Source organism: Melitaea cinxia, chromosome 17, assembly GCF_905220565.1.
Source record: "Melitaea cinxia chromosome 17, ilMelCinx1.1, whole genome shotgun sequence".
NCBI lineage: Eukaryota > Metazoa > Arthropoda > Insecta > Lepidoptera > Nymphalidae > Melitaea > Melitaea cinxia.
Window position 1 is genome coordinate 15,669,684 of NC_059410.1, and position 14,723 is coordinate 15,684,406.

At 41.3% G+C, this 14,723-nt stretch overlaps 1 protein-coding gene across 1 annotated transcript; it reads right to left on the reverse strand.

Annotated features, from left to right (window-relative positions):
* Positions 1-1,401: 1,401 nt before the first annotated feature.
* Positions 1,402-13,805, reverse strand: LOC123661451 (CCR4-NOT transcription complex subunit 11). Its single transcript, XM_045596407.1, has 10 exons — positions 13,762-13,805; positions 13,588-13,679; positions 12,343-12,566; positions 11,351-11,511; positions 10,735-10,885; positions 9,562-9,708; positions 8,941-9,126; positions 7,452-7,591; positions 6,079-6,244; positions 1,402-1,524 (listed from the first exon to the last, which is right to left on the reverse strand). Exons 1-10 carry the CDS (start codon positions 13,803-13,805, stop codon positions 1,402-1,404), a joined length of 1,434 nt encoding a protein of 477 aa, XP_045452363.1.
* Between the last annotated feature and the right edge of the window lie 918 nt (positions 13,806-14,723).

The following is a 14,723-nucleotide window of genomic DNA, read 5'->3' on the forward strand; positions in this document are numbered from 1 at the left end:
TTCACGCTTCGATCAAAAGTGGTGTATGTTACGTAAGAATTAATACACGAGTTAAAGGGTCTGACCAGCTCAGCATTTAACACTACAAGGCACGTTTTAAGACCTATTTCCACTGGTTGCTCATAAGGTATCCCGCCCCTAAATTACTGATAAGCTATATCAGGAGGAAAACAAGCGTTTCGGTATATTCTATTAATCTTATACAAAAATTACAACTTTTCGATTCATACATTGCTTATAATATGTATTTTAATTTTTCGAACAGAGAAATTTGAGTTTGGTGGTGTAAAAGAAAAATAAGTTATTGGTAAACTTTTAACTATTGGATAACGTTATACGTCAGATAGCCCTATTAGCCACCGGTGAAACATACCATTGTTGTTAAGAATAGATTACATTTTCCACGTTTTAATTATTCATTTGCACCTATACATAATGTTTGAATAAAAAATTGTTGCAAAACTAACAGTATGTATGTATTTTGTTCATTTTAACTGAGGTAGGGCACAGCAAGTAATTTCCTGCCCAAAATATGGAGCAGCACGACTGGGGAAGTACAGCGTCCTTACAGAAGAGCACTGCAAAATAATACTGTTTTCAAGCAGTGTTGTCCCTGTGGTGAGTAAGGTGACCAGAGCTCCTGGGGAGAATTGGAGATAGGGTCGGCAACGCGCTTGTGATACTTCTGGTGTACAAGCGTCTATAAGGTACAGTAATCGCTTACTATCAAATGAGCCGTATGCTTGTTGGCTGACCTAGTTATATATTATAAAAAATCATCTTAATGTAATATTGAATGAATGACATGTATAAATGGTTCATGAAATAAATATATAATTATACATTTCATACACTATACATAGTTGAACTGGCAAGGTGTGCAGAATATATAGAACCTGATCAATCTCTCACCACTCTCTCCCAAGATCTCTGAATGATATTCGTGGTTTATAAAATTGTACTCTTTAGTTAAATAATATTCTTTTATGCTATCATTGATTGGAAATGGAAACTTGGACGTATCTGATAAAATTAAGAGATATATGTTTTCATCAATCTGAGATGGAGCAGCATATTTAAATCTACCCAATCATCATACTTTCGGGATCATTTCACATTTGGGATATTTAGAGACTACAATATTTCTATTTACCTTAAAATTATACAAATTAAAGAATATATATAATTTAAATTAGGATAATTTATAACCAGTGCTAGCACAGATTAAAAATGCATAAAAGAAAATTGTTTCCCAAACTTTTTTGGAGTTTAGTATCTTAAATTTTAGCAATATTTAAATTGGGATAATTTACAACCAGTGCTAGCACAGATTTAAAATACAAAAAAGAAAATTGTCTTCCCAAACTTTTTTGGAGTATCTTAAATTTTAGCAATATAAATCTAAGGTTCCTTATCCTTGTGCATTTCCCCAGAATCTAATTGTTTCAACAGCCTGAACAGCGCCGCCGCCTCTCTTATTCTGCTGAATTCAACACAGAATGCTTCGACTTCTATAAATAATTCCTGTAAAAATAATCAATTTAGTCGATTTAGTTCGTTTAAAATTAAATGTATGTTTTGTAATGAACGTGTAATGCCAGCTTCTTAAGCTCCAACCCTCATCTTGTATAGACGTATTACGTAGCTATAATGACTAAAGTGGCGCTTAATATGACAATTGTGTGTATGTATTGTTAACATATGTACTGTATGGCGGATTGTAAAGTAGTAAAACAGTCAGCCGAAATATATTTTGGATATTATTTTCCTTTTAATGGATTAATTTAATTTATAGAATGGGCAGCCTCAAAAAGTCAGAAAAAAACTAAATCGACAATTCTATTAATCACTTATATAATAATAATAATAATAATAATATATTCTTTATTGTACACCAAAATATAAACAAACAGTAGTTATCACAAAAAAAAAGATGTACAAAGGCGATCTTATCGCTGAAGAGCGATTTCTTCCAGATAACCTTTGGGCACAGGACATGATATAGTAGTGACGGATAGGAAGTGTACAATATTCTTAATGATGAATAAAAATAGTGTATGATAGATTCATTAATTCATACAAATACACATATAAGTACAAATATCCATACATAAATAATCAAAATAGTATTAATATACGTGTATAAATGTAAAATATATATTGATAATATAAAATATGCATGTTAAAATTATGAATATTATTATATGTTAAGGGACATATAGTACTTCTTATATAAATAGTGTTAAGGACACACAAAGAAACTAGCGCCATCTAGCGGCAACCATTGAAACCACGCAGAGACAGAGACCGCATGCAACTCTCTACTCAATACTAGATGGCGTTAGAGGAGCAACTGTGGAACTATATAGAAGTATAGTCTCGAAAACCGTGTACATGCGCGAACTTTCCAGAATGGTCTGGGCCTTGTCTCGGCCGATATAAATAGCCGTAGCGAGGCGAACGAGTACAGTTCAGTTTGAGCGATCTTCGAGGCGACTTCAAGAGTGAAAACTAGTGATCAAGAGTGGTACCAGCGAAACCTACGACATTGGCTACGACTGAGGACATCGTGAGTGCTTAGTGTTTGAACTTAGTGCTTAGTGTTTGAACCTAGTGCTTTGTGTTGGACCTAGTGCTAGTGAATAAAGTCTTGGAAAGAGTCAGCAGGTCTTTTTCTCCAAATCATTCGAACCCTAACACGTAACAATAGTTATATAAATAAATAGCTGTGCCAGCGACGTCGTCCGCGTGGAATTAGAAAAAAAATTAATGTTCAGTTCTTAGAGTTACAAAATAAATAAATCTCTAAAACAAAAGTAGCCTATGTTACACCTTATTATCTCAGCTATCTGCCAGTGAAAGTCCCATCAAAATCGGTCCAGCCGTTTCAGCGATTAGCCGACAGACAGACAAAATTTTATATCCCTATACATACATTTCGTAAAAAGCGGTTATTTTTTATTATTACAAACGGGCAATCCAATTTTATTTATTTGTATAGATGTATAGATATTCATCACTTAGATTATCATATGTATCACTTAAGATTATAAGAAAATAATCGATTCGTGGATATGACTTTTCGGAAAAAGAAATATTCCTAATACATACTATACTTTCCTTGTACAAGTAACTAGTGTAATGTTGTGTGTACGTTCTTTATTTTTGAAATGAAATTTCTTTAGAATCAAATCGATAAAACGAAAATGCGTCATGATAAAACAAATACATAAATGTATAGAAGAAAATGGGCTAGAATATATTACATAGTATTTTATATCATCGGTGAAAAAATCTCTGCTAGGCTATTTTTCAGAAGTTTCACTACTGCCGTGTGTGAATTGCACAGTACACACTTATTTGAAGTAAAGTATTTTTTTACGCCCGCTAGACTTGGGGAGTAAGCTGGTGAATGTGCGACGAGAGCGTTACGAAAACTGTGATCGGGTGAGGCGAACGGAGCAAGAGTGAGGTGCGAACACGTTTTCTTTCTCCCTTTCTCTAATAGCCAGTTACGTTTCGTATATGTAAGGTACAGCGCAGGCCGCCCAGGGTCACCTTGACGTTGATGATCTTGTTCCGAATGAGCGACTGCAGGAACACGCACACGAGGCGCACGAGCCGGTTCTGCATGTAGCGGTCGCGGATGGTCAGGCCTATTACAGCCGCCCAGGGTCACCTCACCTTGACGTTGATGATCTTGTTCCGGATGAGCGACTGCAGGAACACGCACACGAGGCGCACGAGCCGGTTCTGCATGTAGCGGTCGCGGATGGTCAGGCCTATTACAGCCGCCCAGGGTCACCTCACCTTGACGTTGATGATCTTGTTCCGGATGAGCGACTGCAGGAACACGCACACGAGGCGCACGAGCCGGTTCTGCATGTAGCGGTCGCGGATGGTCAGGCCTATTACAGCCGCCCAGGGTCACCTCACCTTGACGTTGATGATCTTGTTCCGGATGAGCGACTGCAGGAACACGCACACGAGGCGCACGAGCCGGTTCTGCATGTAGCGGTCGCGGATGGTCAGGCCTATTACAGCCGCCCAGGGTCACCTCACCTTGACGTTGATGATCTTGTTCCGGATGAGCGACTGCAGGAACACGCACACGAGGCGCACGAGCCGGTTCTGCATGTAGCGGTCGCGGATGGTCAGGCCTATTACAGCCGCCCAGGGTCACCTCACCTTGACGTTGATGATCTTGTTCCGGATGAGCGACTGCAGGAACACGCACACGAGGCGCACGAGCCGGTTCTGCATGTAGCGGTCGCGGATGGTCAGGCCTATTACAGCCGCCCAGGGTCACCTCACCTTGACGTTGATGATCTTGTTCCGGATGAGCGACTGCAGGAACACGCACACGAGGCGCACGAGCCGGTTCTGCATGTAGCGGTCGCGGATGGTCAGGCCTATTACAGCCGCCCAGGGTCACCTCACCTTGACGTTGATGATCTTGTTCCGGATGAGCGACTGCAGGAACACGCACACGAGGCGCACGAGCCGGTTCTGCATGTAGCGGTCGCGGATGGTCAGGCCTATTACAGCCGCCCAGGGTCACCTCACCTTGACGTTGATGATCTTGTTCCGGATGAGCGACTGCAGGAACACGCACACGAGGCGCACGAGCCGGTTCTGCATGTAGCGGTCGCGGATGGTCAGGCCTATTACAGCCGCCCAGGGTCACCTCACCTTGACGTTGATGATCTTGTTCCGGATGAGCGACTGCAGGAACACGCACACGAGGCGCACGAGCCGGTTCTGCATGTAGCGGTCGCGGATGGTCAGGCCTATTACAGCCGCCCAGGGTCACCTCACCTTGACGTTGATGATCTTGTTCCGGATGAGCGACTGCAGGAACACGCACACGAGGCGCACGAGCCGGTTCTGCATGTAGCGGTCGCGGATGGTCAGGCCTATTACAGCCGCCCAGGGTCACCTCACCTTGACGTTGATGATCTTGTTCCGGATGAGCGACTGCAGGAACACGCACACGAGGCGCACGAGCCGGTTCTGCATGTAGCGGTCGCGGATGGTCAGGCCTATTACAGCCGCCCAGGGTCACCTCACCTTGACGTTGATGATCTTGTTCCGGATGAGCGACTGCAGGAACACGCACACGAGGCGCACGAGCCGGTTCTGCATGTAGCGGTCGCGGATGGTCAGGCCTATTACAGCCGCCCAGGGTCACCTCACCTTGACGTTGATGATCTTGTTCCGGATGAGCGACTGCAGGAACACGCACACGAGGCGCACGAGCCGGTTCTGCATGTAGCGGTCGCGGATGGTCAGGCCTATTACAGCCGCCCAGGGTCACCTCACCTTGACGTTGATGATCTTGTTCCGGATGAGCGACTGCAGGAACACGCACACGAGGCGCACGAGCCGGTTCTGCATGTAGCGGTCGCGGATGGTCAGGCCTATTACAGCCGCCCAGGGTCACCTCACCTTGACGTTGATGATCTTGTTCCGGATGAGCGACTGCAGGAACACGCACACGAGGCGCACGAGCCGGTTCTGCATGTAGCGGTCGCGGATGGTCAGGCCTATTACAGCCGCCCAGGGTCACCTCACCTTGACGTTGATGATCTTGTTCCGGATGAGCGACTGCAGGAACACGCACACGAGGCGCACGAGCCGGTTCTGCATGTAGCGGTCGCGGATGGTCAGGCCTATTACAGCCGCCCAGGGTCACCTCACCTTGACGTTGATGATCTTGTTCCGGATGAGCGACTGCAGGAACACGCACACGAGGCGCACGAGCCGGTTCTGCATGTAGCGGTCGCGGATGGTCAGGCCTATTACAGCCGCCCAGGGTCACCTCACCTTGACGTTGATGATCTTGTTCCGGATGAGCGACTGCAGGAACACGCACACGAGGCGCACGAGCCGGTTCTGCATGTAGCGGTCGCGGATGGTCAGGCCTATTACAGCCGCCCAGGGTCACCTCACCTTGACGTTGATGATCTTGTTCCGGATGAGCGACTGCAGGAACACGCACACGAGGCGCACGAGCCGGTTCTGCATGTAGCGGTCGCGGATGGTCAGGCCTATTACAGCCGCCCAGGGTCACCTCACCTTGACGTTGATGATCTTGTTCCGGATGAGCGACTGCAGGAACACGCACACGAGGCGCACGAGCCGGTTCTGCATGTAGCGGTCGCGGATGGTCTCGCACGTGGAGATGCAGTTGCTGATGTACAGGTGCACGAACTCCACCGGCAGGTCCACCGACGTCGTCAGCCTGGAGTGGCGCCACACGGTTTTATTACTACTGTCTTAATGTAGCCACTAAGTGAAGTGGGGTACAGCTGGATATATCCTGCTCAAAACTTGGAGCGGCCCGACTGGGGAAGTACCTTGACCTTCTGAAGATCACAGTTGAATAATACTGCTTTCAAGCAGTGTTGTGATCCTGTGGTGAATAAGGTGACCAGAGCTCCAGAGGGGGATTGGATAGGGTCGCAATCTTGCGATGCTTTAGTGTTGCAGTCGTCTAAGCTATGGTAATCACTTACCATTAAAAGAGTCATACATTTCTTTACCGACCTAGTTGTATGATAACGCATCAGCAAACAAACTCATGATTCGTCTCAACTAAACATGGTAGGTCATTAATGTAAATAAAAAATAAGAAAGGACCTAAAATTGAACCTTGTGGTACCCACATCTGTACACAGTCCCAGATGAAGTTGTACCTTTTACTTCAACCATCTGAGTTAATATTCTAAGACCTCTGAAGTTTAAGCGCAGAATTTCTAATGTCGCGCCTAGTCATCAAATCAAATATTTGTATTCCCAGTGTCGTATTAATTTTACTACTGAATTTACAACTTAAAAACCAGTTTTGGAGTAATGCAAATATAATTTTGTGCACTACTCTTATTTAAATAATCATTAAACTCGTATATTTTTATTGGCCGACTTCAAAAAAGGAGGGGGTTACTCAATTCAACCGCAGATATATATTATATGTATATATATTTTTTTATGTATGTTCGGGGATAGCTTCGTCGTTTATGAACCGATTTTGATAATTCTTTTTTGTTGAAAAGGAGATATCCCAGGTGTGGTACCATGATAAGGAAACCAGGATTTGATGATGGGATCCCAGAGAAATCGAGGGAAACTCGAAAATCCACATAACTTTTTAACTGGGAGTACCGATTTTGATAATTTTTAATTTAATCGAAAGCCGATATATATCATGTGGTCACATTTAAATTTCATCGAGATCTTATTACAACTTTTGGAATAATCCTTGATAATGCGTATTTACTTGACTATTTTTTCGTCTGTATTACTTGTCGATATAATTAAAGTCGGTTTTATTCGTTTGCCTGCAAACACAATTATGTACTATAGTATTTTTCTTTTTTTGAATATAAAAAGGTAGGCAAAAAAGTTATATTTTGTGGCAAACGCTAAATTTGAGGATGTTAGGAGCTGACCTATTGACGACCTCCATTGAGTGTAGCGACATTTCCATATTGACCAGCACAGAGAAGTAGTCGGTGATGTGTTGCGAGTGGATCAGCTTCAGCAGCACCGAAATGGCCACCATTGGGTTGTTCTCCACCAGCTCCGGCAACTGTAAGGTAAATTACTTGGTTAGATAAATCATAGCTAGACATACCGTTACATCAAATTAAAATGCGCACCGTACACACATTTTTTCGTAGATAGTAAGTTAGGCTGATCCGTCACGCTCTGAGGTGAAAGGCTCGATCGGGTGAACTCGGGACCGCCGAGTGTACTCGAGTGACAAAGAGAGACTTGCTAGTTTAAAAAAGGTATTTAGACTAAAGAATTATTAAAACTTAAATAAAAAAAATACTAAAATCAGTCCAGCAATCAAGCACAGTTAAGTGATGTGCATCGCACCACTTGGCTTCTTTCTTTTAAGTATATTTTAAAAAAGAATTATAATGGAATCCAATCCACTTACAAATTTGGTTTCTATGTTAGAATTAGTTATCTGAAGTAAGAAGCAATGTTAATTACCCTAAGCATAGAACTGTAAGCCGACCGACGTATGTACCGAAGATTTGTTTATGATCGTCGGCAGAGGCTAGACAAGGGTTTGCAGATATCCCCAGGGGAATTGATGGATCTCCTACTGGGCGCGTCCCGGGGTGGTAGGGGTCTTCGGAGCCCTGCGGACCAAAATTAGAGGAGTTCCGGGGCCGTTGGGTCGCGCTCCAGTTTGTTGGGGCCTTTGGTCAGGGGCCGGTGTACTCATCCTTCGCCTCGGAGGTCACACGACCTGAGGACGGTGAGGGAGTGGCGCTGAGACAGCGCGGAGACGTGGCAGTCGGGTTTTCCTCCCGCCACGCGGAGGACAGGGTGGGTGGGTTCGCTCGCCCACCCTAAGGCGTGCGAAAGCTCACTCACTCTTGCGCCGCGGCCGTGCTTTGCCGGAGTGGGGCCGTGGCCACCCTGGCCGCCCCGGGCTACGCCGGGGCACCGGGCGGCGCGAGAAGGTTGCGCCCTGGGGCGCCGTGCTGAAAGACGCGGTGTCAACCCCCAGTCCGCAGGGCCGGCGGGCACTGGGTCGGGGGATCAGTTGTCCGCGCTAATCGGCCCCGAGGGGAAAGGCGCACTTTACGTATTCCAGTGCGCCTTCTGGGGTGCTTGCACCAGTGGGGTTGCAAATGCATGCTATAGCGTCCTCGCGATTCCGCCATATTGCGGACACACATGGTGGTTTTTAGTCAGTAAGAATTTGACACATGTCTGGTGCCCCGCGCCGGAGAACGTCCATGAGGATTTACCCCACGTAAAAAAAATTTAAAAAAGAGTCGCAGATAACCACAACATTTGACGCAAACTTGGAGAACTGTACATCCAGCAGTAACTGCGATGAGCACTGAGCAAGCAAGTAAACAAAGCCTAAGAGGCACGTAGAGTTTTTCACCAATGGAAGGTTCCAGAAGGTACCTGGTAGGGCGTGACCCCGATCTCGTAGACGAGGTCGGGTTGCCTGTCCAGCAGCGCCAGCAGCCGCTGTTGCTGCGGGACGCTGAGCGCCGCCTTCAGCGCCAGCTGCGTCAGCTCCTTGGCTTCCTCTACCACCAGGTCTTCTTTACTTTCCTTCTTCTCATCTTGTTTCTCTTTTTTCTCTTCCTAAACATAAAAAAATTTAATGTTTCAAGTTATATAGCTCAAAGGTTTTGGTTGGTTTGTTCTCAAACATAATCAACCATATATCGTAGTATATAACCGTACATTAAAATACGCGTTATTAAAGAGAAATCAAAAACTACTCATATTTTCATTGAATTCAAAAAAGTAAAATGAAAATAAAATACTCTGTGATCTAATATAGCCCATAGTAAGAGACTTTAAACTTTCATCCACATTTAACCGTTCTGAATTTCTGGATTAATAACATTGAATGTTTTAGAATGAGACATAGAAAAACAAAAATAAAAAAAAAATCTCAGCTATGTTAAAAAAAATAGCGTGGAAATGATTTTGAAATTATCTTAAATATGCAAAATTGAATCTGTTACATTTACAGTTTTGTCACATACATAAATGTATAAATTTACTCACCACTTTAGGCTTCTGTTCCTTTTGTTGTTCCTTGTGTTGGACGACCTTCTTTTCCACTTTTTCCTGAGGTCTCAGACCAATCAGTCCCTCAAAGTCGGTGTCGTACAACGGGACGTACATCCCTCTATTGACTAGATTCTTCCACACGCCCTGAATGATATAAGAATAACAGGTCAAATAATAAAACAAACAATGAAAAGTTATGATTTTTATTTCATATAATTAGGGTGGCCTCACTTCAGCCTAATGCAGTCCACTGCATTGCCCACCAGCCGATCACGCAAAAAAGGCGCACCAAGACGTCGTGTTGCGGAAAAGAGCCCGTGAACAACAACAACAACAACAACATACAGTCCACTGCTGGACATAGGCCTCCACAAGTTCGCGCCAAAAATGGCGTGAAATCGCAAGCGCGTTACCGACCCTACCCTCAACCCTCCTCAGAAGCTTTGGCCACTTAACCTACAGCAGAACCTCAACACGAATTTAACTCATTTAGGTGAGGTCTATCGTAAGGTTGAGGTGCTTCTCCAGTCAGGTTGATCCTGTTGCTAATCAGGCTGGCCGTAAGCATGTTTGCTGACCTAGTCATAAAAAAAATGTTCATGTGGATCACTCCATTGTACCTCGGAGAGCAAGTAAAGCATTCTGTCACGGTTGTTATTATATCTTACAGCGACCATTATTCATTTTAGTGAATATTATTCCCCAAGTGGTCAGTCTCCAACACATCTCCTACATGAGAGAGAAATCTTTTAACCAGGAGTGGGGCATGTAAACTTGGCTCAATAAATTATAGTTCATTAATAAGGTGTCTCAAGGATATGTTGTATTTACCATTAAATACCATAGAAAAGAAAAAAAAAAATTGCTCAATATTTGTGTGATAAAAAATCTTGAGATGTCTCCCAGAACTTCGAAACTATTACTAGACACATCGCATTCAGGTGTTCACGATAACATCCGGGACAGACGGCTTTATGTACTCTTCGAGGCACGGTGGGGACACCTAGGGGGACAGACATCCAAACTGGAAAGAAATATTTGTAGAAATACAAATATCCACCCCGAGCGGGAATCGAACCTGCAAATGTCAGTGTTTTAGGCGACTACTCGCACCACTACACCAGAGCGGTTGCACCACCACACCAGATATAACTCCCGCCTACGACGTACCTCATCTGCAAAAGCTATCTCGGCGGGGTCGAGCAGGAAGGTGGGCGGCGGCACGGGCCCGGCGGGCCGCAGCGTGCGGTGCAGCGGCAGGAACTCGTTGCTCATCAGGGCCTCCAGCAGCTCCTTCATGGCCATGCGGTTCGGTTGACCCCTGGGGAGTGTTCATCCATATAGTACATCCGCCACGCCGCATTGGAGCAGCGTGGTGGATAAAACTTTGATCAGTGGGATATTACAGGCTGAAGCATTATATCTGTTATGCCCTGCCTTAATATTTATTTTATGTACTAATTTCATAAACGAGTGTCACAATGTATTTTGTCTCTTGACGACATTTAAACCAGTGGCATTGGCCCTGATTGGGACTTAATTGGTGGTATATAGTATAAAATTGACAATGTATTGGTGTAGTGGTAGAACTGGCTGTAGCGCTTTTGGTTGCAGGTTCCATCCTTGCTCATGACAAACATTTATATTATACCTTATAGATGTTATATTGTTCTGGGCGTTTGTGTATTGTGTATGTTACTGAACCCTCGACACAGGAAAAGTCCTATTGGGAGCCGCTGTGTGTCAAATGACTATTACTACACATTTATTATTGCAATATACTCACCCATCACTAAGTGGTACTAAGGCAGGTGCGGTTGCCCTCGCAACTGAACTGATATCACTAGATCTTTCGGCGATTAAAGCTTGAAGAGATGAATAATCAAAGTCTAAATCTTTTGACAATATTTCAGTTAGCATCACTTGTTTTGCTGACTTTTTTAAAACCTGAAAATAAACACAATTATGTTTTAAAACAATGAAGGCAATATTATTTTAAAGGTGCCTATATGTCGATAGTATCCCTTGAAAAATAATTAATTATAACTCTTTACGTAAAGCATCTTTTTAATCTCATCATGTAGGAAAGGTTTTTACAGGAATGCAACTTAGGAATTTTCTATCAGCGTAAGAACCAAAAAAATTCGAAAAGCTGTTAGTCTTATCAATACACAAAAATAAATATACAACAGATGGTCTATCGCTAAATAGCAATCTAAATCAAATTTTATTTTCATACAATTATCATCATTAAAAAAAATGTATTAAAATTTTTGTCACTGTATTATAAATAATAATAATATTAATAATTAGCACCACAAATTCAAGGGCCTCCACTAGGATTTACTCCTTTGATGAGGCTGGAAACACACATAATACACTAGCACAATCGCCCAGATCACGACAAACATCTGTATGGAGAATACAAATGTTTGCCATGTGCGGGGATTCCACAACCGGAAGGGCAACAGCCACAATTCAGCACTGTAAACGTTGTGCTAACATGTGGTCAAAATCGACATCTTTGTCTAATATCATGAACTTAGTAATTGATTCTTCTTCTTTTTTAAAGACTATGGCTCCATCAGCTTTTCGCCGATGATTTTGCCAATGACAAGTGCCTACTGAAAGTGTATAAGTCCGGAAACGGTCCGAATTTTTATTTATAATTGAATATTTTATTTAGTAATTGATGTCAAAATTCTTTTAAAAGAAAAATTTAAAAAAGCCAGCTGTTACTCAATTATATATTAGTAATTTACTATAAAAATTACTTACATCTTTTATATTAACCTGGACAAAACCATGCAGTTGGCCAATAAATAGCCTCTCTTGTGGCGCCAAAGGCAATAGACCAGGCTTGCCCTCCAATAGGTGGAGAAAGAGAGAGCTGAAGGGATTTTCTACCTTGTAAAAGTCAAATATTAACGCTAATGCTACCACTCTTTGCCCAGGGAGAGATAGGTCACCTCCTGTGATAAGTGATGATAGGAGAAGGCATACTGAAAATAAAAGTTTCATATTTACCCTGGGAAACATATTTTTCTTTAACACAATGCAATAATTGAGTTTCTTGCCAATTTTTCTCAGCAGAACCTACATTCAATATAGCACCAGATTAGGTATTACTAATTTCATGAAAAATAATAATTGTTTGCTGGCAAACGAAAAAAAACCGACTTCAATTACATCGACAAGTAATACAATGTAGGTAGATGAAAAAATAGTCAAGTAAATACACATTATCAAAGATTACTCCAAAAGTTGCAGTGGACTTTATTGGGTTGAACTGATGACTGGTGACTTCAAAAGTTGTAATCAGATCTCGATGAAATTTAAATGTGACCCCATGATAAACATCGGCTTTCGATTAAATTAAAAATCATCAAAACTGGTACACCCAGTAAAAAGTGGAAATTTTCGAGGGTTTCCCTCGATTTCTCTGGGATTCCATCATCAGATCCTAGTTTCCATATCATGATACCACACTTAGGATATCTCCTATCCAACAAAAAAGTATAATATTTATATGTAATGAAAATTAACACAATTAACTAATACTACAATTTTTGAAGTAAAACTACTTTACACATGCTTGACTTGAAGTGTAAGCTGGTGAATGCGTGACGAGAGCGTTACGAAAAAAGTGATCGGACGAGGCGAACGGAGCAAGAGAGAGAGGTGCGAGCACATATTTTCTTTTTCTCTTGCTCTCATAGTCAGATGTTTCATATATCTAAGACACAGTGCAGGTCTATTGTGCAGGCCTATTGGTAAGAAAGTTTTAGTTTTGTCGTGTAGTCTCACCCGTTTTTTTTAACATGGCCTATTATAAAAAAAGTAACTGCTCATGAGGTCAACTTTTAATTACTATAGGCAACTTTATGAGAAAAATCTTATCATTAAAAATAAGTTATTGCTTTTTAAATCGAAATTAACAAAATATAGAAAGAGAGTACAATTCCAATAAATCATTCTTTTATCAATTTTGAACTTATATTATTATTATTATTGAATACATACGATTGAAATGGTCTGACTTTGGAAATCTCTTCTGCACTTGAGCACATATTGAATCCAGACTCTGTGAATCTACTGTCTGCTCAGAAAATAAACTGAAAAATATATAAACAAAATTTAAAACAATTTATAAACATTAGATTATAGGTAGGTATTAGAAAAATATGAGAAACCTACTCTAATATATATTTACTGTTTTCGTTAATTAATTGCTGTGACATTTTTATTCATTAATATTTAAAGATACGTTTAAGTTTTTGGTGTTTAACTTTCATAAAAAGTGTCTCGTTTATTAAGAACACATACATAACAAAGAATGAAAAAAAAGGACGCAAGTGCCACAAGAATGAATTCAATGAAATGTCACTCATGGAGCATAGAGAAAATGCTCCATGTTGGTAACTGACAGTTGACATTGGCAACAATATTTTACCAATAATACAATTATTTAATATATATTTTTTAATTATAACCGTAAACAATAAACTGCATAATTATAATAATTTTAAAACAAATTCTAAATATTTACAGATAATTATGATATAAATTATGTCCAAGTGGAATTGTGCCAAGAATGCAGGCAGCATTAGGGATGGCCTGGAAAATATCGATATATATCGTACCGATATTTTTACTACAAATTGCAATTACTATATATATATATATATATATATATATATATATATATATATATATATACATACATAGTTTAAAAATATCCATATTTACTGAATAAAAAAAATCGATATTTCGATATCTCGATATTTTTGTGCCAACCGCAATAACCTAAAAGAATTGCTAAAATATTTGAACGGGAAAAAATTAATACATATTTGGCAAGTATATTAATTTTATTACATATTATTACAATGAAGACTTAAGTATTATGATAACAGTGAAGAATATATATATTATTGTATATATGAATTACATATTATTACTAGCTGCTGTGCCCGCGACTTCGTGCGCGTGGAATTTAACAAAAAAGTTATTGTTCAGTTCGCAGTTATAAAAAAAAAAATCTGAAATAAAAGTAGCCTAAATTACACCTTATTACCCCAGCTACCTGCTAGTGAAAGTCCCGTCAAAATCGGTCCAGCTTAATGAACATGTACGCACACGTTACACTATAGATTAGC

Coding starts and splice junctions, on each gene's coding strand:
- LOC123661451 (XM_045596407.1), bottom strand. CDS start 13,805: ATGTCACAGCAATTAATTAACGAAAACAGTAAATATATATTAGA. Junction 13,680..13,761: donor AACAGTAAATATATATTAGA/GTAGGTTTCTCA, acceptor TATATTTTTCAG/TTTATTTTCTGAGCAGACAG. Junction 10,886..11,350: donor TTAGTACCACTTAGTGATGG/GTGAGTATATTG, acceptor AACACTCCCCAG/GGGTCAACCGAACCGCATGG.